This window comes from Sciurus vulgaris (assembly GCF_902686455.1).
Source record: "Sciurus vulgaris genome assembly, chromosome: 6".
In the NCBI taxonomy this organism is placed as follows: domain Eukaryota; kingdom Metazoa; phylum Chordata; class Mammalia; order Rodentia; family Sciuridae; genus Sciurus; species Sciurus vulgaris.
Window position 1 is genome coordinate 89,465,565 of NC_136466.1, and position 23,837 is coordinate 89,489,401.

At 33.8% G+C, this 23,837-nt stretch overlaps 1 protein-coding gene across 1 annotated transcript; it reads left to right on the forward strand.

Moving 5' to 3' along the window:
* RIOK2 (RIO kinase 2) lies at positions 1-23,326 on the forward strand. Its single transcript, XM_079144403.1, has 10 exons — positions 1-374; positions 3,796-3,934; positions 4,604-4,720; positions 7,106-7,281; positions 9,646-9,734; positions 11,880-12,071; positions 14,244-14,336; positions 15,279-15,797; positions 18,336-18,432; positions 23,053-23,326. The coding sequence occupies exons 1-10, from the start codon at positions 309-311 to the stop codon at positions 23,215-23,217; spliced, it is 1,653 nt and encodes a 550-aa protein (XP_079000529.1). The 5' UTR covers positions 1-308; the 3' UTR covers positions 23,218-23,326.
* Positions 23,327-23,837: the final 511 nt, after the last annotated feature.

The window sequence follows — 23,837 nt, forward strand, 5'->3', positions numbered from 1 at the left end:
CTTGACAGATATGAAAAATAAAATAGTATATTTCAGAGAACAGTTACAGTCCGACAATTGAGTCACATGGCAGAATTACTTAAAGATAGAACTTACCAATATTCCATACTTTGTGCTTCATAAAATGTAGAAGAAGTTTCATTTTCTCATGCAAGTGAAAATTTCACTTTTATCTAGTAACAGGACCTGTAGTGAGACGCAGCGCATGCGCAGGCTATTCGGTCGCGGTACCGCGCGTGAGCTTACCCAGCCGCCTTGCGCTACCGGGCTGTCTTGGGAGAGGTTTTCCGGGCTTGTTCGGCGCCGCCATGGGGAAAGTGAATGTGGCTAAGCTGCGTTACATGAGCCGAGATGACTTCAGAGTCTTGACCGCGGTAAGAAACTCGCCTTTCCCCTTTTCTCTTGTCCTTCCACAACGTGCGTCCTTCTTGTTCCTTTAGATTTGTTGGGGACTGAGCGGGCGCGCTCGCGTCCCTGGGTCCTAGCAGAGGCTGGGAAGGGGGAACAGAGTAACCAGGGAGTCCGACTTTTTAAAAAGCTTTTATTTATGTGCGTATCTTTCACTAAATAGAGCAGAAGCCCCCTTTTGTAATTATTTCTTTTTTTTGCGCTCCCTTCTCGAGCTCAAGAGACACTGGCCTCTCTGGCCTGGGAAACTTGACCGTTGGCATTCGAGCCAGTTGAGTAGAGTTTTAGACCCCTTCTGAGAAGATTTGCTAGACTTAGAGCATTGACTTTTCACTCACAGTTTCAGTCTCAAAGGTTTCTTATGAATCATTCAGAAAACATTTGACAAGTTTTTAGTAGCAATTTTATGGAACAAAACAGACAAGAATGGGAGGGTATACCCTTCATCATCAAGTAAATGATTAAATAAGCAAGATGACATCAGATAATAAATACTAAAGATGACAAAGGATAACAAAATGTGGCTGGTGGAAGCTGGGGATGGGTACTATCTTTGAATTGTTTTCAGGAAAGACTGCTTGGATGCAGGAATCTCAGTTTACTGTTGTAACTGAAGTCTGCAAGGTTTTTGTTCAAAATAGGCCTTTGGTAGGCAGTGAATATTAACTAAATGAAACAGTGAGAAGGAGCTGATCTAGTAGTGCCCTAGGAAAAAGTTGAAGGCAAAGGAAATAACAATAGTAAGTGCAGAAACCCTGAGACAGGAAGGTTTTTGAAAAAAGGAAAGGCAAGTGTGACTGGAGCATAATGAGTCAGATACTAATGGTTGGAGATGTACCTGGAAAAAAAGAGCCTTGCAGACTTGGTCAGTAGTGTGGGAGGAGCCACTGAATGTTTTTTAATCAGAGAAGTGATAAAATCTGATTTTGTCATTATAATCTTTTGGCACAAAGGTCAATACATAGATGTAGGCATTTGCAGAATAAATTAGTATTGATTTGGGATCCATTATCTCTTGGTAATGAATTAGCACCATGATAAGAAGTTCTATATTGTAATTATTTTAGAATATGTGATGTGATGGAGTATTAAGGCTTCATGTTTTGACTTTTTGAAATTAGTCTTAAATTGGCAATACTTAAGGATTAAACTATCAAATGCAAGGTCAGCATGAAAGTTGGGACAACTTTCCTTTCTCATGTAGATTCTTCAGTTATTCTGGGCTTTCTTTAAATATTTAATGTCACCTCTGACAGATACCTTCCTTTTCTGCTTCTTCAGCACATATTATCATTTCTCAATACCTTTGACAGAAATAAGGGACTCAAGAGGAATAGTGTTGGAGGTTAGCAGCAGCAGGACAAAGCATGGGAAAAGAGTAAAGTTTAAGTATGACGTTTTGTTTGGGCACTAAAATAATGCCAGATTGGTTTAGGTCTACAGTATTGAAATTATTTTTTAATCTTACCAGATAGACCTGGTCATTAAAATAACATCTCAGTCTCAGTCGACTCTTACCAGTGTTGTTACCTTTCCTTGACTTCCCCTTCCCCTTAACATCTTTGGCTCCTTCTATATCAGTTATCATTGATTAATTCACTAACTTTACCTTTCAATATGAACTTTCCCCAAAATTCTGTCCCACAGCCTTCCTTTTTTATCCATTTATTTTTTGCTGGTGATTGCATCCACATCACAGGTTCATTTTTCATCTCTGGCAAATTTAATTGGCAGTGTTTCCCTCAACTTAAGATTTCATTCCTAAGTATAGACCTCTAATTTTCCTTTAAACTTCCTCATTTGACTATTCAAGGCAATTTCATCAACTTTATCTTCCTCCTTTCCTTAACTCCACCAAAAATATATATAATTTTGAAGCTTTCTCTTCATCTCCAACTTTGATTCTTCATTCCTTTTATGCTCTCATCCAAGCCAAGCTGTGCCATATTACTACCTGAAGATCTTTGATTTCTTCCTTTCATTATCCCTACCATTTATCCTTTTGTGGTTACTGTTTCCTATGAGCTGGAAAGTTATCTTAATTCTCCAGTACATCTCCAGTTTTTGCCTTCTCTAAACCATTTGTATATTCCTGCTAATTAAAGTCCCCAAATTAACTGTTCATTTATCTCCTTCACCTTATTTTGAAGAGTTTCCTGCTTCCTTTTCATTTATCTCCTTCACCTAACCATTTTCAAGAGTTTCCTGCTTCCCTCAGTATAAAATACAAAACTCTAGGGTCAAATGTTTTCTCTCATATGAGGAAGCTAGAGACCAAAAAAGGGAATTAAAAAAGATAGGATCTTGTGAAAATAGAAGGGAGATAAAAGAGTAGAAGGTGGGGACAAGAAGAGGGAGGGGGAGGGAAAAGGAAAGGGCAGATTGACCATATTATGTTATATGCATGTATGAATATATCACAACGCATTCCAATTGTATATATAACTGTAGTGCACCAATTAAAATATCAATAGAAGATCAATAGAGGAAAGTTGGGGGAGGGAATATGGGAGGGAAAGAGAAGTACTGGGGATAGAATGGAAAAAACTATTATATGCATTTATGAATATGTCAAAATGAACCCCACTATTATGTATAGCTATGATGCACTAAAAAGTAACATATATTACCATATATATGTTTGTGCATGTGTGTGTATACATATATTCTATTCTGCTTTCCTCTCCCTCTCCCATCTGAGCTACCATTGTACTAGCTTTATTTCTCTGACATCCCCCTGCCTGCCTTCTCTTATGCCCTCAAAATCAATCTCAAGTATTCCTTCTTCCTTAAAAATGATCCTTCAACTCGAACTATTCTTGGTCTGCCCTGAGTTATTTCTTTTAAATCCTCAAGGGTAAATAGTATTTCTATATTCCTTTTATCCTCTATGATACCTAACACAATGCCTACATAGTATACCATATTTTTATTTTAGTATGTGCCATGTGTCATTAACTTTGTCAAGCACTCTCAGTTCCTGCCGTCAAAGCAAAGTACAGAGACACTGAATATCAGTGATTACTGTATATGTCAAACTGTAATTGAAAGTATTAAGAGAGGGGCGTAATGCTGTAGAATTATAATTATATGATACTTGACAACATTCTGTTAACCACAGCCCACTTGTATGATATCCCATAAGATTATATCACCTGTTGATATCAAAACTGTCTTTGTGTAAATATGTTCTATTATGTTTGTACAAGGAAAAAAAATTGCCTTATCACACATTTCTCAGAATGTATGCCTATTTTTAAGTGACATTGAACTGTAACTGCAGAACTATGTGGTCAGGAGATCTTCAAGAAGTTAATTTCTTAGCAAGGTTTTGATAGACAAGATTTTGTGTTGATTATGATTTCATAACATTTCCTTTAATTTCAGGTTGAAATGGGAATGAAGAACCATGAAATAGTTCCCTGCAGTTTGATTGCGTCTATAGCCAGCCTGAAACATGGTGGCTGTAATAAAGTTTTAAGAGAATTAGTGAAACATAAACTCATAGCTTGGGAGCGTACCAAAAGTAAGTATTCTTCCGAGGCATCGTTTGTGAATTTTCCAGTAATTGGTTCCCCCAGGTAAGGTGTTTGAAAGGCAAGAAATGGAAATTGCCAGACAAGTAAAGCACTAGACCTAGAACTGATCATTTTTGTGACATATTCTGTTGGTCACAAATTGTCCCAGAGCCTATGCAGATCACAGGGGGTAGACAAAGGAGTAGCGAAATTATACTACAGAAGAGCAAGTAGAATAGAGATATTGTTACTTCCATTTTTGTAAATTCATTCTGCCACAGGACTCCAGAGCATTACTTCTCAAAATTTTGGTGAGGGTTGAGTTTTTTTTAAAATCTGTAATGAAGTGGATAACAGGTATATACAAAAGTACAAATTATTGGTCAAATCAACATAAAAATTCCTGAACTTAAAGCACTTTCTTTTAGTTGTATCTTGACTTTATCTTGTTACAGATATTTATAGACTGGTGTCTGTATATGGGTCACACTTTGAGTAACTGTATAATAGAGAAAAAAATGAAATTTATAGAAAGAAATTTAAAACTTGTAAATCTAGTTTATCTTATTCCAACTAGAACTTCCCAACTTTAAATTTATTCTTATGAGTTAAACTGATGTGACTTGTTACTACAATATAACTAAAAAAATGGTCTTTCTCATTTGATTTTTGTCTAGCTGTCCAGGGCTATCGATTGACAAATGCAGGCTATGATTACCTAGCTTTGAAAACACTTTCCTCCAGACAGGTAGTTGAGTCTGTTGGAAACCAAATGGGTGTTGGCAAAGAATCAGGTAAGTGCTAACTGTACTGTTAATAGCATTTCCTTTGCTTTAGTCTGCATTTTCCCTTGAGAAACATTCCTCTTTCATGTGTCCATATTTTCCAACTAAATGGTAAAGTTGGTTAGAAGCAGTGCAGGTTAGAAACATATCCTTAGTTCATTAAGTTATTGTTATCTCCATAAGTCCATCTCTGAAGTCAGTTATTTGAAGAATTAATTTTTCTCTAATGACTCAAATCTTTGGCACATATTTTATTTGTTCTTATTGTATATTTGATAAAATGTACATTTATATCAGTTAAAACAGTATGCCACAAAGACATAGTAGAAGACAGTGAACATCTAAAAACCATAAACATTTTTCCATCCCAGAAATCTGACCATTAAAGATGAGTATGTGTAAAATGCAGAGGGAAAAAGCATTCTAAGATAGCATTGAACAAATACTTATGTTTTGTCTGTTATGTATGTGGAAGGCAGGAATAAAGAACAGAATGATTTTTTTTTTTTTAATATCAATCCTAGCAGCTCGGGAGGCCAAGTCAGAAGGACTGCGAGTTCAAAGCCAGTCTCAGCAATGTAGGGAGACACTAAGCAACTCAGCGAGACCCTGTCTCTAAATAAAATATTAAAAAGGCTGGGGATGTGGCTCAGTAGTTAATCCTTAATACCAAAAAAAAAAAAATGATGATAATAATTAAACTTGGAAGTAAAAGAATTATTAAGAAATCTACCCCAAAGAAGGTTTCTATGATATTTCATAAGATTTGCTTGTCTTACTTATGTCTAGATTATATATATATTTAAAAGTGATACAAGAATACTAAGTATACCTGTGTGTGTGTATGTCTGTGTGTCTGTGTGTAATATATAGACAGAAGTAATGAAATACTTCGAGGACTGGGGAATGTGGCTCAGTGAGAGTGCTTCCCTAGCATGCCCAGGGCCCTAGGTTCAATCCTCAGCACCATAAAAAAAAAAAAGAAAGAAAGAAAGAAATATTTTGGGGAAGGCTTCTTATTCACTTTTAAAAAGTTTTTATTTTTTGATTTTAAAGAAATTCATTGCTTGGCAAATAATGAATAGAACAAAAGAAAATAAAGTAAAAACTCATCTTACTTCTAACTCAAGTCTCTGTCTCCTATTATTATAACCTGAAGCTAACACTCTTAGTTTATTACATATCTCTCTAGAAATGTTCTGTGCAAATACTAGTATACTTGTATGTATTAAAAATATTATGTATATGTATCACATACCAATTTTAATCACAAGTAACAGTGTTATTTCACATATTGATTTAAGTTATTTTCAAGTCATTTTTTAACATACACAGATGCCTCTATGCATATGTACAAATAAATTTGTAAATATGTTCTTGAAATTGAATTATCAGGGCATGTATTAGCTTGCTAGGGCTTCTATAGCTAAATACAATGGTATTTAAACAATAATTTAAACAGTCCCTTAAACAGTAATTTTATTTTCTCATGGTTTTGGAGGCTGGAAATCCAAGATCAGTGTTTGATTTCTCCAAAGGCCTGCCTCAACATAGCTTGCAGATACCTGCCTTCTTGCTGTGTCTTCTCATGGCTCTTTTTTTTTTTCCCTGTCCTTTATGTCTCTTCCTCTCCTGATAAGGTCACCAGTTCTAATAGATGAAGGCCTCACCCTTATGACTTCAGTTAACTTTAATTATCTCTTCAAGTGCCCTATCCCCAGATAGTTATATTGGAAGTTATGACTTCAACATAGAAATTTTGGAAAATACACAACTCAGTCCATCATAAGGCAGTTTAAATTTAGATTTTTGTTATTACCAAATTTTTCTCCAGAAAGTTTGTGGCAATTTATAATCTCACGAACAGTGTATAACAGAGCCTGTTTCTTAACAGAACTAAGTTAAAGTTCCTCATGAATAATTAGAGCATTCTCTAAATATCAACATTGCAAATAGCAATTTATTTTGATAGTTGACAAACTATTTATTAGATCTTTACTAAATATAGGATTGTATTCTCATGCAATTGAAGAATTGAACTTCATATTGTTGAAAAGAAAGATATTAAATAATTTCTTCAAGAGGACATTTAAGGAAGAATTAAATGTTTCCCCACTAAATTGCTTGTTTTAACATAGGATAGATGTGGGCATTGAGTATCACTGAAAGCAATCATCTTTTTTGCATCTCTGCTTTCTTTTGTAGTAGATATGAATACATGTTGGCTTGTCATTTTGTATGATTAAGTAAAATGGTGTATGGGTATGAAAAGTTTTACCAAATAAGTTACTACCAAGGGGAAAGATGATAACTACAGATAAAGTCAGGTAAAGTTCTATTTGATCTTATTAAAATAAAAGTATACTAATGATTATTTTTAAATCTTGAGTCTAGATATTTACATTGTTGCAAATGAAGAAGGACAGCAGTTTGCATTAAAGCTTCACAGACTAGGAAGAACATCCTTTCGAAATCTGAAAAACAAGCGGGATTATCATAAACACAGGCATAATGTTTCTTGGCTTTATTTATCTCGTCTCTCTGCCATGAAAGAATTTGCCTACATGAAGGTAATTTTTAAATGATTTTATATTTTTTAACCAAATAATACAAAAGATCTTAATGATAAGCATCTCACTTATCTCAAACTCCATTTCTACAGAAAATCACTTCTAACTTTGTTGATTATTATTTTTCTAGTGATTTCCTTCTAGTGAAGGTACTTTTAATTGTTATTAATGCAAATTTGTATGTGTGGAAATATATCTATTCAACATATAGCTAGCTAAATATTTATCTCTCTTTAATTGAAAACATCATAGAATTACCATCTGTAGAAACCTTAGCGTCTCAGATAAGTTAACTAGTATTTTTTTACATAATGGAATGAAATGTCTGTTTGCAAAATCTTTAATTTTTAATCTTTCACCTTCAAAATTTAGCATAGATTCGTTAAATATCTTTAATAACACTCAAATATCTTTAATAACTAAATTAAACAGAAAATAACATTGTTTTTATTTTTTTTTCCAGTAGGATTTGTTAAAATTTATCTGTTTTAAAAAATATTGAATTCAATATTGCTGGGTTTGATCCCCAACACTACAAAAAAATTGAATTATTGAAAATGACTCTAGTGTGCAAACAGTTATTTGGGGGTTCAATTTGTTCTTTGAATAAGTTGTTTTAATTTATATGCTTACATTTTTAGCAATCATGGGAGGATTCTTAAGGTAGTATAAATAAGTGATACCATACATGTTGCATATTTTTGATCTTATACTAATAGTTTGTATACTATGATATTCAGTCTATAAGTAAGCAGTTTGGTAGGAATCAGACATTTTCCCAAAACTGTATTAGGTGTTTTTTCAGAGTGTTTATATTAAAGGTATAGGAAAAGAACCCGTTTGCACATAAATACACTCCTTAAATGCACTGGTATTTTCCTAAAAAAGAATAAGACAAAGATTAAGCTATAGCTTGAGATTAATATTAAGGCATAAGTTCTGTGCAAATATTGACAATCTTTTTTTTTAACATTCTTTTAGTTGACACCTTTATTTTATTTAGTTATATGTGGTTCTGAGGATTGAACCCAGCCCCTCGCACATGCTAGGCAATCACTCTGCCACTGAGCCACAACCCCAGCCCTTGACAATCTTTAAGGTTACCATTTCTGTTAAAGTACCAAAGCATGTTCAAAATGATCTACATTAGAAAAATAACTCTTAAAAACAAGCAGAAGTCTCTAGTAAGTAGGGAGTAGTTCAAATCCTGTCCACCAAGGTGGGAGGTAGAATAGACAATCTTTCCAAAATTAAGTACTGGGGTGGGATGGGGTAATGGAATGGATACCAAAGGGAATAATTAGTATAGTCTGTGCGTTAAAGTTGGTACTATCACACACACACATACACACACACAGAAAATGAACACATTTTTTTAAAACAAATCATATATTGAACTTAGAGAAAATTCAGTGAAGTAGAATAGTTGATGAAAGTGTTCTCATGAAGTAATTAGGAGTTAGATTCATAAAACTTAGATGTGATTTGACTATAAGCAAAAGACAGTGGATTAAAGAGTATTTTGAAAACTAAGAAGAAGGTGTTCAAACAAGTCAATATTTATATATTCATTGTAGTTTTTTTTATATGGAACATTGGCATAAGCATCTTGGCTTGATGTCCATAGAATAAGTTAGGAATAGTGGTAAGAGAGAATACTAGCTGAGTAATCTGGCATATATGACAAAGACTTGCTTAGAAATACTCCCTTTTAAATGCCAGAGATCAAAAGTGTATTTTGAAAGAAGTAACAGGACCTTGATAGAAGAAATTATGCATGGGAAAATATATTTATGAATGATTTGGAATAACATTTGATTCTGATGACTACAGTGTACGTGTTTGTTACGTAAATAAATAGATTTGTATTACATATTGTGCTCTGGAAAAAAAATTCAGTGATCTGTAAACCAAGATGCCTGACCTTTAGAATGCCTTATTTCCTAATGTGCCAAATGACAGAATATGTCTTATCTCACAATTTGTTTTCATTGAAATATTATAAGCACATGTCAACAAATTGTAGAGACAAAATAGAAAGGAAATGTCTTAGAGACTGTGAGCTTCTTGACAGCCAGGTTTTTTAATCACTTTTATACCCTAGCACAGAGCATGATATTAGTAAACATTCATTTTTAGAGGGAAGCTAATACAAACAAGCTCTAACTAAAATTTGTTTTTATATACAGCTTATTCTTAAAATGAATAATAAGCCATGCAAAAAAAAAAAAAACATATGTTAACTGGTTGAATTTAAAGCTTGAGCATTTTTCTTCTGATTGTGTAAAGTACTCATTCTTTTTCTTCCTTTAAAAAAAAAAAAAAATGGCCTCCTCATTAACTTATGTGTTTTCTATGTTTTAGGCATTGTATGAGAGGAAATTTCCAGTTCCAAAACCAATTGATTACAATCGCCATGCAGTGGTCATGGAGCTCATAAATGGTTATCCTCTGTAAGTATTCATTATTCTTGAAATCAAAGGTCCTAATAATTTAAAGGTCAGTTATTTTTATAATTAGTGAAATATAGCTTTTGGGAAATTAGAAATTGACTTAAAAGAGTAGTCTCTAAGACAAGTTGAAAACTCAGTTTCATTCTGACATTTTGGTTTTGTAATCTCTGATTCATTCAGTATTTTTTGAGTCTGTTATGTACCAGGCACTTATAAACTCAGCCATGAACAAAACAAAATTCCTGCCTTTGTAGATCTTACATTCTGATAGAAGAAGACATACAATAAATAAACAAGGAAATATAATATATCTGGGGCATATCAGGAAACTATAGATAAAAATAGAGAAGAATAAAGGGGTGGAAAATACTAATGGGAATAAAGATTGCAATTTTACATAGGGTTATCAGGAAAAGTCTCATTTATCAGGTGAATCCTGAGTGCAGAACTTGGAATATGGTACCATGCAGTTTTCTAAAAGAATATTACAGACATGTTTGCATCCATGCCTGGGGTGAGAACAGGGCAGTATAGTAGAGGCAAGTGAGTAACAGAGTTGGGAGAATTGTGAGTAGTGACATCAGATAGGGTGAGCAAGTGGCCAGTTAAGATTTGTAGACCCTTGTAAGGAATTTTTAATTTTTATTAGATAGGATACCACTGCAGTGTTTTGAGCAGAGAAGAAACGTGATCTCACTAATGTCTTAATAAGATCACTCTGGCTACTCTGTATTAATAGTAGACTTAAGAGAAGACAAAAGCATATTAGAAATAAATTAGTATAATCTAGGCAAGAGATGATAGTAGTAGCTCTGATCACAATGATAGTCATGAAGGTGATAAAACGTGATCAGATTCTACATATGTTTTGCAGGGAGAACCAATATGCCGTTGTGTCAGTTTGGATTTGGATGTGAAGGAAGCAGGGAGTCGATGATAGCAAGTTTTTTGGCCTGAGTACTGATTAATGAGGAAAGAGGAAAACCTGAATATCATGGTGCCCAAAGTTTAAAAAGTATTTCAAGGAAGAGAAAGAGGTTAACTGAATAGAAACAATGACAACTAAGAACCAAGAATTTGGATTTAGAAACATGGAAGTCAGTGGCAGTCTTGATAAGAGCTATTTTATTGGAATGAAATACATGCAAGTTTGTTTGAAATGGGTTCAGTAGAAAGTGGGAGGAAAGCCAGGCACAGTGACACACACTTGTAATCCCAGCAACTAGTAGGCCTGTAAGGAAAAATGCAGCTCAGCTCGGGACCAGCGGCAGTTCCAGCCTTTCTGGCGCAACTGCCGCTCCATACACCCATTTCAGTTGTGGCTCAACAATAGCTCCCAGAAAAATCCACGACGGACACAGGGCCTTATGCAGGAGACTTTATTATGCGGACAACTAGCGTGTCCGCTCTGGGGTTGAAAAAGCAGGAAAAGAGAGAGATGGCGTGGACGCTTCTCCCAGATATTGGAATCTCCTGGGCTGGAAGGAACCAATGGCGGAGGAGAATACTAGCAAGCTGACTGATGAACCAGTAGCTAGCTACCTTGTTCAGACTGGCAAGCTAGGACATAACGTGGAAAGCAGGAAATGGCTATAGTGTAGGCCGGAAATTCCTGTAACGTAAGAGGCGGGCGGAGCACAGATTGACAAGTGGTTGGGAGGCAGGGAAAATTGCTGCACCTGAAAGGGCGGGGTATCGGCTTTGTATTACAAGGCCGAGGCAGGAGGATCTCAAATTCAAAACTAGCCTCAGCAACTTAGCAAGGCCCTAAACAACTTGGTGAGACCCTTTCTCTAAATAAAAATATAAAAGAAGGGCTGGGGATATGGGTTAGTGCCTCTGGTTTCAATCCCCGGTACCAAAAAAGGAAGGGGAAGGAAAGGAATTGAAAAAGGTTCATCTAAAAAGAGTTTGTCTCTAAGGAATGTCCAATGAAAGGAGGTTGTCATGGAAAGAAGATATAGAATCAAAGTGGGATGTGGCTTTTTATTTTAATAGCTGGAACATGTTATATTTGATCTTGGAATGGAGAGAAAACTGCTGGGAAGATAGGAATGGAAACAATATATATATGTATACACACTTTCATAATTTCATTAAAATCATGACTGTACACAAATAACCTGTTTATTATTGTTATTTCAGATGTCAGATACACCATGTTGAAGATCCTGAATCAGTATATGATGAAGCTATGGAACTAATTGTCAAACTTGCAAATCATGGGCTAATTCATGGAGATTTCAATGAATTCAATCTTATATTGGATGAAGATGACCATATTACAATGATCGATTTTCCACAAATGGTTTCAACTTCTCATCCCAATGCTGAATGGTATATTCTGAAATTGATTATACATATGGGGATGTTTGTGCATGATTGAAATCTTTTTTTACAAATAATTTTCTAATTTGTAATACTATTGTTAGGTTAATAACTGGTTTAAAGTGGCTGGTTGTAGTGATATAAAAAAGACGCATATTAGGAAGATAAATTATTAGAGCGTCTTACTTATTGAAGGATATTCAACTACTAGAATTTTCCCCAAAAGAGATCTTTCTTATTCCTCAGTATTTTAAAAGGGAAAAATGTGCTTTGATCTACTTTTTAAATCCTATTCATAAAACTTATGCACATATTAGAAAGCTGAAGAAATTGTCTTTTATTTATATAAACTATAATGAGGTAATTATAATTTGACAGACATTCAAGTTAGATTTTCTTAGCCATAAAACCTCTTGATCAAACAGACTTTTAGGAGGATGTCCAGTTTTTTTAAACACAAAAGCCTGCTCAGAAGTAGAGAGACATAAAGAGGGGAACCTTAGAACCACCACATAACTTTTTTGTCTTTTCCCTTTTCTCTCTTCCATGGTTACCTCCAAGAGAACTTCACCAAACATAATAATGTTGGACGGCCTTAAGTTTAGTTTTGGACTGGACTCAGTTACCAGACCAATGATAATTATCTCTCATGTCATTTTTAGCTTTTATTAGAAAAGAATTCATATAAAATTTCTTCCCTGGCACAGAGCAGAATCAATTTAAATGCTTCAGTAATCATATTTTCACATTACTTAACCATCTAAGCCAGCCAAGTTGTGAAATATAACCTCTTCCTTTATTTACTTGTATTTCATGATGCAGTTCAGGGTAATCAAATTAAGGTTAAGTGTGTTTTTTCTCTTCTGTTCCAAGTTTTATGAGAAACTTCTTTTTCCTAAAGTAATAACTGGCACCACTTATGTAGTAGGGTATATTCATTTTTTACAAAGTTTGAGCTTGAAGCAGTTTATGTTCAGTGAAGCTTGTCTTCCTCCTGGTTTCCATTAGAAAACATCTATACTTATGCTAGATTTAAAAAATATTTCCAACAAAACAATACTAAAAGATTAATAGTGTGCATTTGGGTGGTCAGTACTCTTCAGATACGACTAATCACCATTTTTATTATATGGTATAGCATAATCATACAATAAAGGAACATCTGAGAACCACCAGTTAAAGGAATTGATGAGTGACTATGACATTCCACGTTTAAACTGCATTGTTCTTTGGGGAGACATTGTGATTTAATTCAAATTTTTATGAAAGAGTACTAGGGCAAAGGACTTGTGCTAAGTGCTAGAGATTTCAGTATAAATAAGTCCAGTTTCTGCTTTTAAAAAAGTTATTGTCTTTTGGTGAAATGTGAACATATAAAATGATAATTTTAAAATTTATTAAGATTTTGCCCAGTGTACCCTGAGAGCAGGTAATGGTGACATTGTCTTTCCACTCCCAGACTTCATTGTTCTCAAAATAACTTAGTTAAGGTCCAAGAAGATGGTCAATTCCATGTCATCTTGTCCCTAATTCTGCATTATCTGGAAATCATCTGGAGAAGTGAATCAGTTTTTGCAGCATAATGGCGACCAAAAAAGCAACCTGATCTGCTCTCATTTCAGATTAGCATGTCTTCAGATTATTATTTATAAGCCCCAGCATGATTTATCCCTTTGGGTATTATTGTAGTTTAGCTAATGGGTAGCAAAGATATATAAACTTAATTCATTAGTCTCTAAACTTTTCCTTGAATCAGTAATCTACCTTTTTATCTTTAACTTTCTCAGTTGGCAAGGAATTCTAGTGGGTATTGCTAATGGATATTACCAGGGGACTAAAGAGGATAAGTGGAAACCTCCCAAACTGTAGACCCCATAGTCTTCTTATCAGTTCACACTCATCCCCCACCTCCCAATGCATCTTACTGTATACTAAGTAACAGTGTGAGAAAACCCTGATTTTTCTAACCATAGGAACTGTATTGACAGGCTTATGTCCCTAAAGTTTTCCTCCTATTTTAGTTTTTTCAAATGTAGTGGCAACCGATTTGTATTTCTTTCATGTAAAGTCTTTCTCCTTCATGCATGGAGCACAAGTATCATTACTAATGTTATTGGCATTGGCTAATTAGGAGATGGCAAGTGATAAGACAGTATAAAAAATGATTTTTTGCTTTTGCAGGTATTTCAACAGAGATGTTAAATGCATTAGAGATTTCTTCATGAAACGCTTTGGCTATGAAAGTGAGCTTTATCCAGCCTTTAGTGATATCAGGTTTGTGCTCAGCATTGCTTAAAATGCAATGCTAGGACTCATTAAATATCTGATTTATTCAAATTCTAAAGGTTAATACTTTCATCTAAAAAATGTCAAATAGTAACATTTGACACTTTATAATTGCTTTTGAATATCATTGCCCTATATTATAACAGTGTAACTTAAAAATTTGAAAGTACCCGCCTTTCATCTATAAAGGCTCTGTTTAAATTTTAGAAAGGAGTAGTTTCTTGTAAGCTCAAGAACCTTTATTCTATTTTGAGTGCTGTGTGAATTACCCATTCATAAGAAATCTAACAAAATACTTTCATAAATTTCTGTTTTTTCCTTTATTCAGAACAGAAACTATCTTTAATTCATTCTTGGGACATAATCATTTACATTCTCTATGTTTTCTCATTTGTTTTATATACTTAAGATATTCTTGATTTGGGATGGCTTACATAAGTTAAAAGAAATCTTTAGCCCTCTTTGAAAGCTAATTTACTTAAATTAAATATCAACTGAAGTTTTTGGTTTGGGGCTTTGTTTTTTGTTTTTTTTGTTTTGTTTTGTTTTGTTTTGTTTTTTAAGAATTTAACCTTTTTTTTTTTTAATTTATTTACTTACTGTATAATGTGGTGCTAAGAATTGAATCCAGTGCTTCACCTATGCTAGGCAAGTGCTCTACAACTGAGTTACAACCCCAGTCTCCTAGCTGAAGTTTTTATAACTTTGTTATTAATATATGTTGCTTTTCTCTTACTATATTTTATTCTTAAAATGAGAACTTTTTTTTGTACTTAAGTAATTTAAGTATTATATTTTAGGCAAGGAAAAATACTTATATAGACTATTGAGCTCACTTGAATCATAGCTTATTACAATAGTAAATATTTATCCTTCTCATATATATTTTTTTTTTCTCTTTTAATGTTTGACACTTTTTTCCCCCACTAGGAGAGAGGATTCTCTTGATGTTGAGATTTCTGCCAGTGGTTACACAAAGGAAATGCAGGCCAATGATGAACTGCTACATCCAGTAGGTCCAGATGATAAAAGTACTGAAACTGGGGAGGGAACTGATTTCTCATTTTCTGATGAAGAGGTGTCAGAAAAAGCAGAGGTTTATAGGTCAGAAATCAAAAGGGAACAGAACTTTATAGATGAATCAGGTGGTTGCTGTTGGAGATCATCTGGAGAATTAGAACATAAAAACGAAGACAGTTTATTAGAGGAGAGTGCCAAGGCACACAAATTTGAAATGACTGAGTTCAGTCAAGCTTTGGAAGAAATAAATGGACAGGTTTGTGAAAACAGTTCAGTAACTGAATTTTCTGAGGAGAATAACAGAAATGACATCAAGCAAGATGGTCAGACAGGTCAAGGAGAAATTCCTGCTGGCTCTGAAGAGTATGAAGATGAATGCCCTCATCTGATTGCCTTGTCATCATTAAACAAAGAATTCAGGCCTTTCAGGTATATTTTTTATTGATTGCTTTTTACTTTAATCTTGAGACCAATGCTTACTTTGATTCTGAGTGTTTTTGAAGAAAAACCAAATGATATGACAGTTGTACTCTGCATCATTATGTGTAAAATGAAAGCCAAATAACCTTTTTAGTTGTAAAACTTCAAAATACCTTCCTTTTCAGTTAACCTGATTTGAGGCAACCTGTTCCCTAAATTTCAAATAATTCTGCCTTAAAGTACAAATTGATGACTTCCAAAGAATTAACGTAGGTCTCTTGATAAATTGATCAGGTTTGAAATGGATGAGTTCTTTTATTTTCATAGTTACACATCTGATGTATATTTTGAGTTAGATAAAAGCATGTAAGTGTAAACAAATGTGCAGTAAATGTGCTTTCTGTATAAAATGTCTGCAGTGAATTTTCTTGGACTTTGAACCTTCTTTCCTTTTGTTCATATTAGTTAAAATTAGTTTAAATTGATTAGTTAAAATTATATGATAGTGCTGTTTTCCTCTATTAGTATTTTGTTTAGCAGATAATAATGAATTGGACTCAGCTTAGATCAGGAAAGAGTTCTAAAACTTAATTTTTAGATTTGGGAAGCATATCCAGAATCAAACTATAGTTCATTAAATATTGGTTTTATTTGTCTCAAAATAATAATAGAGCAAAATTAAATCAGCTATACACTTAATAAATAATTGGTCTTACATCTCAAGGCTGCCTTTATACTTTTATTTATGAAGTACAACTTGAGAATTTTGTTCCTTTTCCATATAGCTCTGTGTCTTTGTCTCACATCTGTTGTCATTTAAATAATAAACTTAGAAATTAGAGCAGAAGCATATAAGGAAAAAAGTCCAGGTTATCAGTGGTTTAGAATTTTGAGTGAATGTGTTGGTCTAGATTCTCCAGAGAAACAACTGATAGATTTATTACAGATACTCTTCAACTTACTGTGAAGCTACCTCCTGATAAACCTCATAAGTTGATTATATTGTGAGTCAAAATGCATTTAATACACCTAACCTATTGACAGTATAGCTTAGTAACACACTAAAGTGTAGAGTGTATATTGTTTACCCTTATGATTGCATGGCTGACTGTAGCTACACCCTCACTGTCCATTGACAGTGTCCAGCACTTTGAGAGAGAATAATATATCACTAGCCTGAGAAAAAGGTCAAAATTAAAAATATTGCTTTTAGTAAATGCATATCATTGTTGAACATTGTGAAGTCAAAAAAATCAAATCGTAAATGAAGACAGTTTGTATAAGGAATTGATTCATGGGGTTATATAGACCTGAGAAGTCTCATGGTCTGCACTCAGCAAGCCAGAGACCCAGGAGAGCCAGTGGTATACTAGCCCAACTCTGAAGGGTTAACAACCAGTAGAGCCAATAGTTTAAGTTCCAGTCTGATGATAAAAGCAGAAGACTAATGTCCCAGCTCCCGGACCCACAAAGAAAACAATTTCTCTTTATTCTGCCTTTTTGTTCTAACCAAGCTTTCAATGGATTGGATGAGGCCCACCCACATCAGGGAGGTCCATCTCCTTTACTTAGTTTACCAATTCAAAAATGGCTTCACCAGATACACCTGACATAATGTTCAAACAAACATTGGCACCCCATCGTGCAGTGAAGTTGTGCATAAAATTAACTGTCACAATGATAGTAAAAATTCTCATAGTGTTAAGTGGTTTTCTAAGCAGGGAATGGAAATAATAATTTGTTTTCACTCTGAACACATGCTGGTCAAAACCTATTATTCACAGTAGAAGCAAAATAGATGTTGCTGAAAAATATCTCCCATTAATATTATCTGAGTTCTTATGCAATGTGAAAAACAAGTTAGTTTCCATGTTTGTAGGGATTTTAGGTTTTTTTTGTGTGGGGGGGGGGTTAGTTTTTTGGTACTGGGATTTGAACCTAGGGGTGCTTAACTGAGCTATATCCCCAGCCCTTGTTTATTTTTATTCAGAGACAGGGTCTTATTGAGTTGCCAAGTGCCTCTCAGTCGCTGAGGCTGGCTTTGAACTTTCGATCTTCCTGTCTCGGCTTCTCAAATTGCTGGAATTTGAAGCATGCACACCATGCCCAGCTGTGTGCTTATAGTTTTTTGCAGAATCATGGAATACTGTATCTGTTCCCACTCTATCTACTATTGTTTGGGAAAAGGTAGGAAGAAAGTAAAGCAGAGATTTAGATTGTGAGAGGAGGATTTGTATAGTGAAAGAAGAGGTGAAGTTTGGAGCAAAAGAGACATGAATGGTAGAGAAGCAATGAATTTTGGTGGCTGGCACAGTCTGCCATTTTGAATTTTTGATAGGAACTCTCTCAGAATGTTGAAAAATGAAAATTGTTAATACGTTGGACTAAATTTATGTAGTTTTGCCTTCATAGAAATTTTAAATGTAATGATCTTGAGGTATTTTATGTCTAAGCTTTACTTTTAGATAGGAATATAAATTAATTTAGTCAAGCATGACTAATTACATTATAAGAATTAACAAGAAATTGTGGGTTTTTTTTTTTAAGAGATGAAGAAAATGTGACAGATATTAATCAGAAAAGAACAAGAACTCTGAGTGTTACTTCTGCAGGCAGTATTTTAAGCTGTTCGACCATTCCTCCGGTAAGCATTCACACAGCATTTACCAAATGTTGATTTGGTCACTACTGTGAACAGATAAATAAACTCGGTTGCTTGTGAGGATTACAAGACACCTTTAGACATTTGGACTTTACACATTTTATAAAATTATAGCAGGTACAAATATAGTAATGTAAGAGAGTGTTCTACTGGAATGTGCAGAGCTTTTCAGAAAAAAAAGTTTCATAAATTGAACTTGAAGGATAAAATCATAGGTATTTTAGATCAAATGGGGACTTTGTATCTTCACATGTGGTTTTCATTACTTGATTTTAACAGTGAGTAAAATGGAGGCCCAGATAGGTTATGTAACTTTGCTCAGTTATCTACCTGGTGCAGAAAGATGCACCTCCTTCACTAGCTAGTTTGTTCTTGAATTTTCAAAAACAAAAATAGCTCATTTAAAAATGTTTAAAATCTCAGGGGCTGGGGATATAGCTCAGTTGGTAGAGTGCTTGCCTTGCAAGCGCGAGGCCCTGGGTTCAATCCCCAGCACCAAAAAAAAAATGTTTAAAAATCTCAAAAGTTTTTGTTAGTTTTTGTTATTTTTGTTAGATTTGGACATTTAGCAGCAATGTCCAGAGAAATTTCAAAAGGGACACTGGACGGGACAATCAACAAAAATATTCTAGCTCTTATTGAGGAATAGCCTGCCAGCTTTAAGAGCTAACCAGAAGGAAGAATCAGTTAGTTATGTCCCACAGAGCAAAGTCATTTTCTCATTGTCTGCGCAGATATTGTCTGTCCTACTCTCTGACATCAATATTATAAAACTGTATGTAATTCTTACTTGCCATTTAGGAACTACATGAATTTACAAGTATCATGATTCTTCTGATGACTGAAACATAGTTACTCTTGGTTTTCTTGAAAAATGAATCCTTTGGCAGTCAACAAAAACTAGTGTTTAAGCCTATAGCATACCACATTATTTCCTAGCCTTCTTTCAAGACTATGCAGTGATTTGAAAATTGTAGTTTGAACATTCTAGATTATTTTGTAACATTAAGAAAGTAAAGCAACGTACTAATCAGTTTTCTTTATTCATAACTGAAAGGTATGTAAGGTTTATTGACTTTTCTGTTCCTATTTATGGTAAGTACTACCCAAAGACAGTTTAATGATTACTTTTTTAAAACGAGCAAAAAATAAAATTAGTTTAGAAACTAAGAAAGGAGGAAATAAAATGAGCAGATGGAAAGTGAATTCAGAAAAAAATTAACTTTCTTTTCTGAACTTCTCATTCCAAGTTCAGAAATATTGCCGATAAATTAAAATATTCGTACTGTAAGGAATAATATGTGATATTTGCAAAATTAAATCTGAGCCATCCAAAACAAGGTAAAAATAATACCTTATAATGTTTCACACTTTTAGCTCTGGGACCTTTACTTGATATCAGAAACATCTTAACCTTGTCTGACCATTAAAGATGTAAAGTCCTAGAAATCTAATTAGTTCCATATACTTTTTCAATGGTCCAGTAATTTATCTATTTTCTGAACTTAAAATTGAAGTCAATGAAGCATCTTTTAATTACATTAAAAATGTTTCCTTTTAAATATTATTAACCTACCTTTATCATAAATTTCCCACAATTTCGTAATTGCTAATCCACTCTTGGCTTTGATATTTTCTATAATTACTGGAATTTATTTACCCTCCTTTCTCAAAATTAAAGCATAATTTTTAGTTGGTTATTGCATATGAAGAAAAATATTATTAATTCACACTACATCTTCAAATTCTAACTTATGCTTTCTTCCATATGAGAAGATGATGGCACTGACTTTGTCAGAAGACAGGTTAAAATTGTGTTTGCATGTTTTAAGTATTATATTACTGCTCTGATCCTGTTCTTGATACCGATCTCTCCAGCCAGCATCATGAGCATTGAAGTTTAGAGTAGAGTCAAGCCTATAACTATTACATCTGGAGTTTTATGAATTACATTATGAAGGACAAATTTGCCTTCTCAGGAGGGGATAAAAGATCTCTTCAGCCTAGTTTGATCAATAAAGTTTTCTGTCTGATCATTTGAAACAAACTTATCATCTTAATTCTGTATTCTCTTGAAATTTGTGTGACACTGTTTTCTTTGAGGGTAACATTTTATTTTGTTAAAGACCAGGACAAAACAAACTTTGTTACCTCTATTTACTTGACATTTGTTGTTTTGTGATCTGCACTAAGATAAAAGAATATTTTGTGTGCGTACCTTGAAATAAGAGATGTTTTCTTCCTTAAAATAGTTTATGATTTCTATTTATTGACCTTAAACCCTGTTCTCAATAATATATAACAAAATTAAAATATAATTAAACAGTAAGGAAAATTGCTTTTTAATAAATATGTATATAGCTTCCACCTAATGGAACATTTTTACCTTAACAACCAAAAAGGGACGTGGTTTTTCATTAGTTTTTATGTACTCCCTAAAATAACACACAAGTATTTTACTTCATCTTACTCAGTTTTTAAGTGAAGTTTTCTTAACATATAGAAAAATAATTTCATAGGATTTATAAATTATTCTGAATTTGGGAAGCAATACGTGCATATATAATTATCTTACAGTCTCTTCAAAATAAATCAGGGAAAATTCAAACAATAATTAGGAACAAAGTTAATTTTTCCCCCCTTGGAAATATCACATAGGCCCTGTTCTTTTTGAACTTAAATGTGGTACATAATCTACTACTGACTTCCTGTGACTTTCCATCTTCTATCTGCTGGATGCCTTCTTTTCTAGTCCCATTCTTTTCTTTAGTTTTCTATTTGGCAATTTAGGACCTAGTCATTTTTCAAATGACATTTTCTGGGCCTTTTATTACTGGTAATATTTTGTTAACAGACATGATTGGAAATTTGGTTACTTGTTAGCCTGTGATTGGGAAATAATTGTCTTTCAGGGTTCTGTCTTCATGTTTACATTGTTACTAATTATTGTAGTTAAGAAAATGCAGAACAGCTTCAGATTCTGTTCTCCCATTGGGATAGGGTGGTATTCATAGTTCCTAGGGTTTGGGAAAACTCCTAAAACTTTTAGCCGATTCTGTTTTCAGTCTTGAAACTTCTGGAATATCAGGTTATTCTGTCTCAGGCCTTCCTGGGTTTAGGAGGCTGCATTATATGGAGCCATCAGACTCTGCAGAAACATCTCTTTTTTTAAAAAAAAAAAAAACTTAAACTCTGATTCTTCCAATCTTTTTTCTCCCTCTCATCTCATACCTTTCCTTCTATAAAGAATGATTAAACAAACAAACAAAAAAAATAGCTTTAAAGCCTGTTGTTAATTAATTATAACTAAACTGCATTTAGCTTATCTGATCCAGTTTATTATACATATATGACTGAAGAAACAGTACAGTAAGCCAGCTAGCTCATCTAGCCTTCTTTTACCTCTCCAATCCATTATATTTAACTTTTTAGCTTAGCAGATTTTTTTAAATATATGCTACTTTGTACCCAGCGTATGGTAAGGCATATGACCCTTGCTTCTATCTTTGCAATTTTTTCTTCTGTTTTAAGAGACAAGTTGGGTGGTGCAAGGTTATATACTAGCAGGCTTTACTGCTCCAGAGAAAGAAAAATCATTGTGGGTTGACTATTTCAGATTCTTTTTTTCATCTTCTAAGTCATGGAACATGCTGCCTGTGTCTTAACTAAACAAGTAATTTTGGATTTTTGGTCATTCACTGCGAGAAAACATTCTACATTTCCGAAAACAACTATAAGGAAACTTGTCTATGAGTAGTAACTGCTTCTCGGTGTCATTTCAACAACTGAAATTGTGAAGACATTCTTGGGTATATCATCAGCAGTTAATACTTTCAAAAATAATTTCCCAGCCATGTCTAGGCGGGCATGGTGGCACATGCCTGTAATCACGGCAGCTCAGGAGTCTGAAGCAGAGGATCAAGAATTCAAAGCCAACCCTAGCAACTTAGCAAGACCCTGTCTCAAAACAAAAAACGGGGGTGACGGGGTGTTTCTCAGTGGTAAGCAACTACGGGTTCAATCTCTAGTACCAAAAACCAAAACAAAAAACCATGTCTACTTTTACCTAGAAAACAGGATAGTTTTCTAGTTTGTTGGTGGTACAGTGGTGATTTGTATTTAAATAATTGTTACTACTGGTATACATAATAATACTTCTTTAGTTATATAATCTATATTTCTGTTAGGAATTTGATTTTTCTTTTTTGTTTTTGCCACTAGGAATTGAACCCAGGGACTCTTTACTACTGACCCCAGTCCTTTATATTTTTTATTTTTTATTCAGAGAAAGGATCACACTAAATTGCTGAGGGTCTCACTAAGTTGTGGAGGCTGGCCTCAAACTTGGAGTTAGCCTCATGAGTCACTGGGATTACAGATGTGTGCCACCACATCAGGCTGGAATTTAGTTTTTTTAATCTTTGTAACAGTGTCTGCTATTTTATCACTGGTTCCTATAGTACTGTCAGTGGGATTTTTAAAACTCATGCTCTTAACAGATATAAATTTAAAAGGCATTAGCAATATGTGTCATTATCTCAGCAAATTTGTGCTCCTTATCAAAATGGTTATCAGTGATACTAATATGTAAAATCTTTCCAGGAACTGGTGAAACAGAAGGTTAAACGTCAGTTGACAAAACAGCAAAAATCAGCTGTCAGACGTCGATTACAGAAAGGAGAAGCAAATATATTTACCAAGCAGCGGAGAGAAAACATGCAAAATATTAAATCAAGTTTGGAAGCAGCTAGCTTTTGGGGAGAATAATAAAAACAATGGATATTTTTAACGTATATTTTTTAAGTTATCATAACCCTGTTTACAGCCACTGTAGTGTCTATTGAACCAAAGCCAATAAATAGATAAATAAACCCTCTTTCATCTTTCAATTTGACTTATTCTCAGTGTCTTCCAAAGAATAATTATAGTAATTCTGCTAAAGCAATCCATTTTTTCAAGTAATTTATTCAACTATGGTTTTCAAAATAACTTTGTTAGAGTCCTTTGCATATTTTAAAGTCTCAATATCATTTTTGTTTTGTTTGTTCTCTACCTAGAATAGTTAATTCCTTGATTTTAAATCCCAGCCTTCTCACTTAATAACAAACAATTTAAAGCAAGTCATATTTCTTTCTCTTGTCCTGACAGACTTTTCTTACTTTTAAAATTGGATTTATAACTACTTTGTACAGTTGTTTTGAGGAATACATGAGACAGTGTGCATAAAGCAGTTAGAATAATGCCTAGCTCATTATAAGCATTCAATAAAGCGTAGCTATTAGAATGATAATTATATGACATTTATCTTTCTGAAATTTTGCTGACAACCTAGTTGCCTTTTATTTAGCCATTAGGAGAATTCACTGCTTTTTACTCTTTAGAATAAG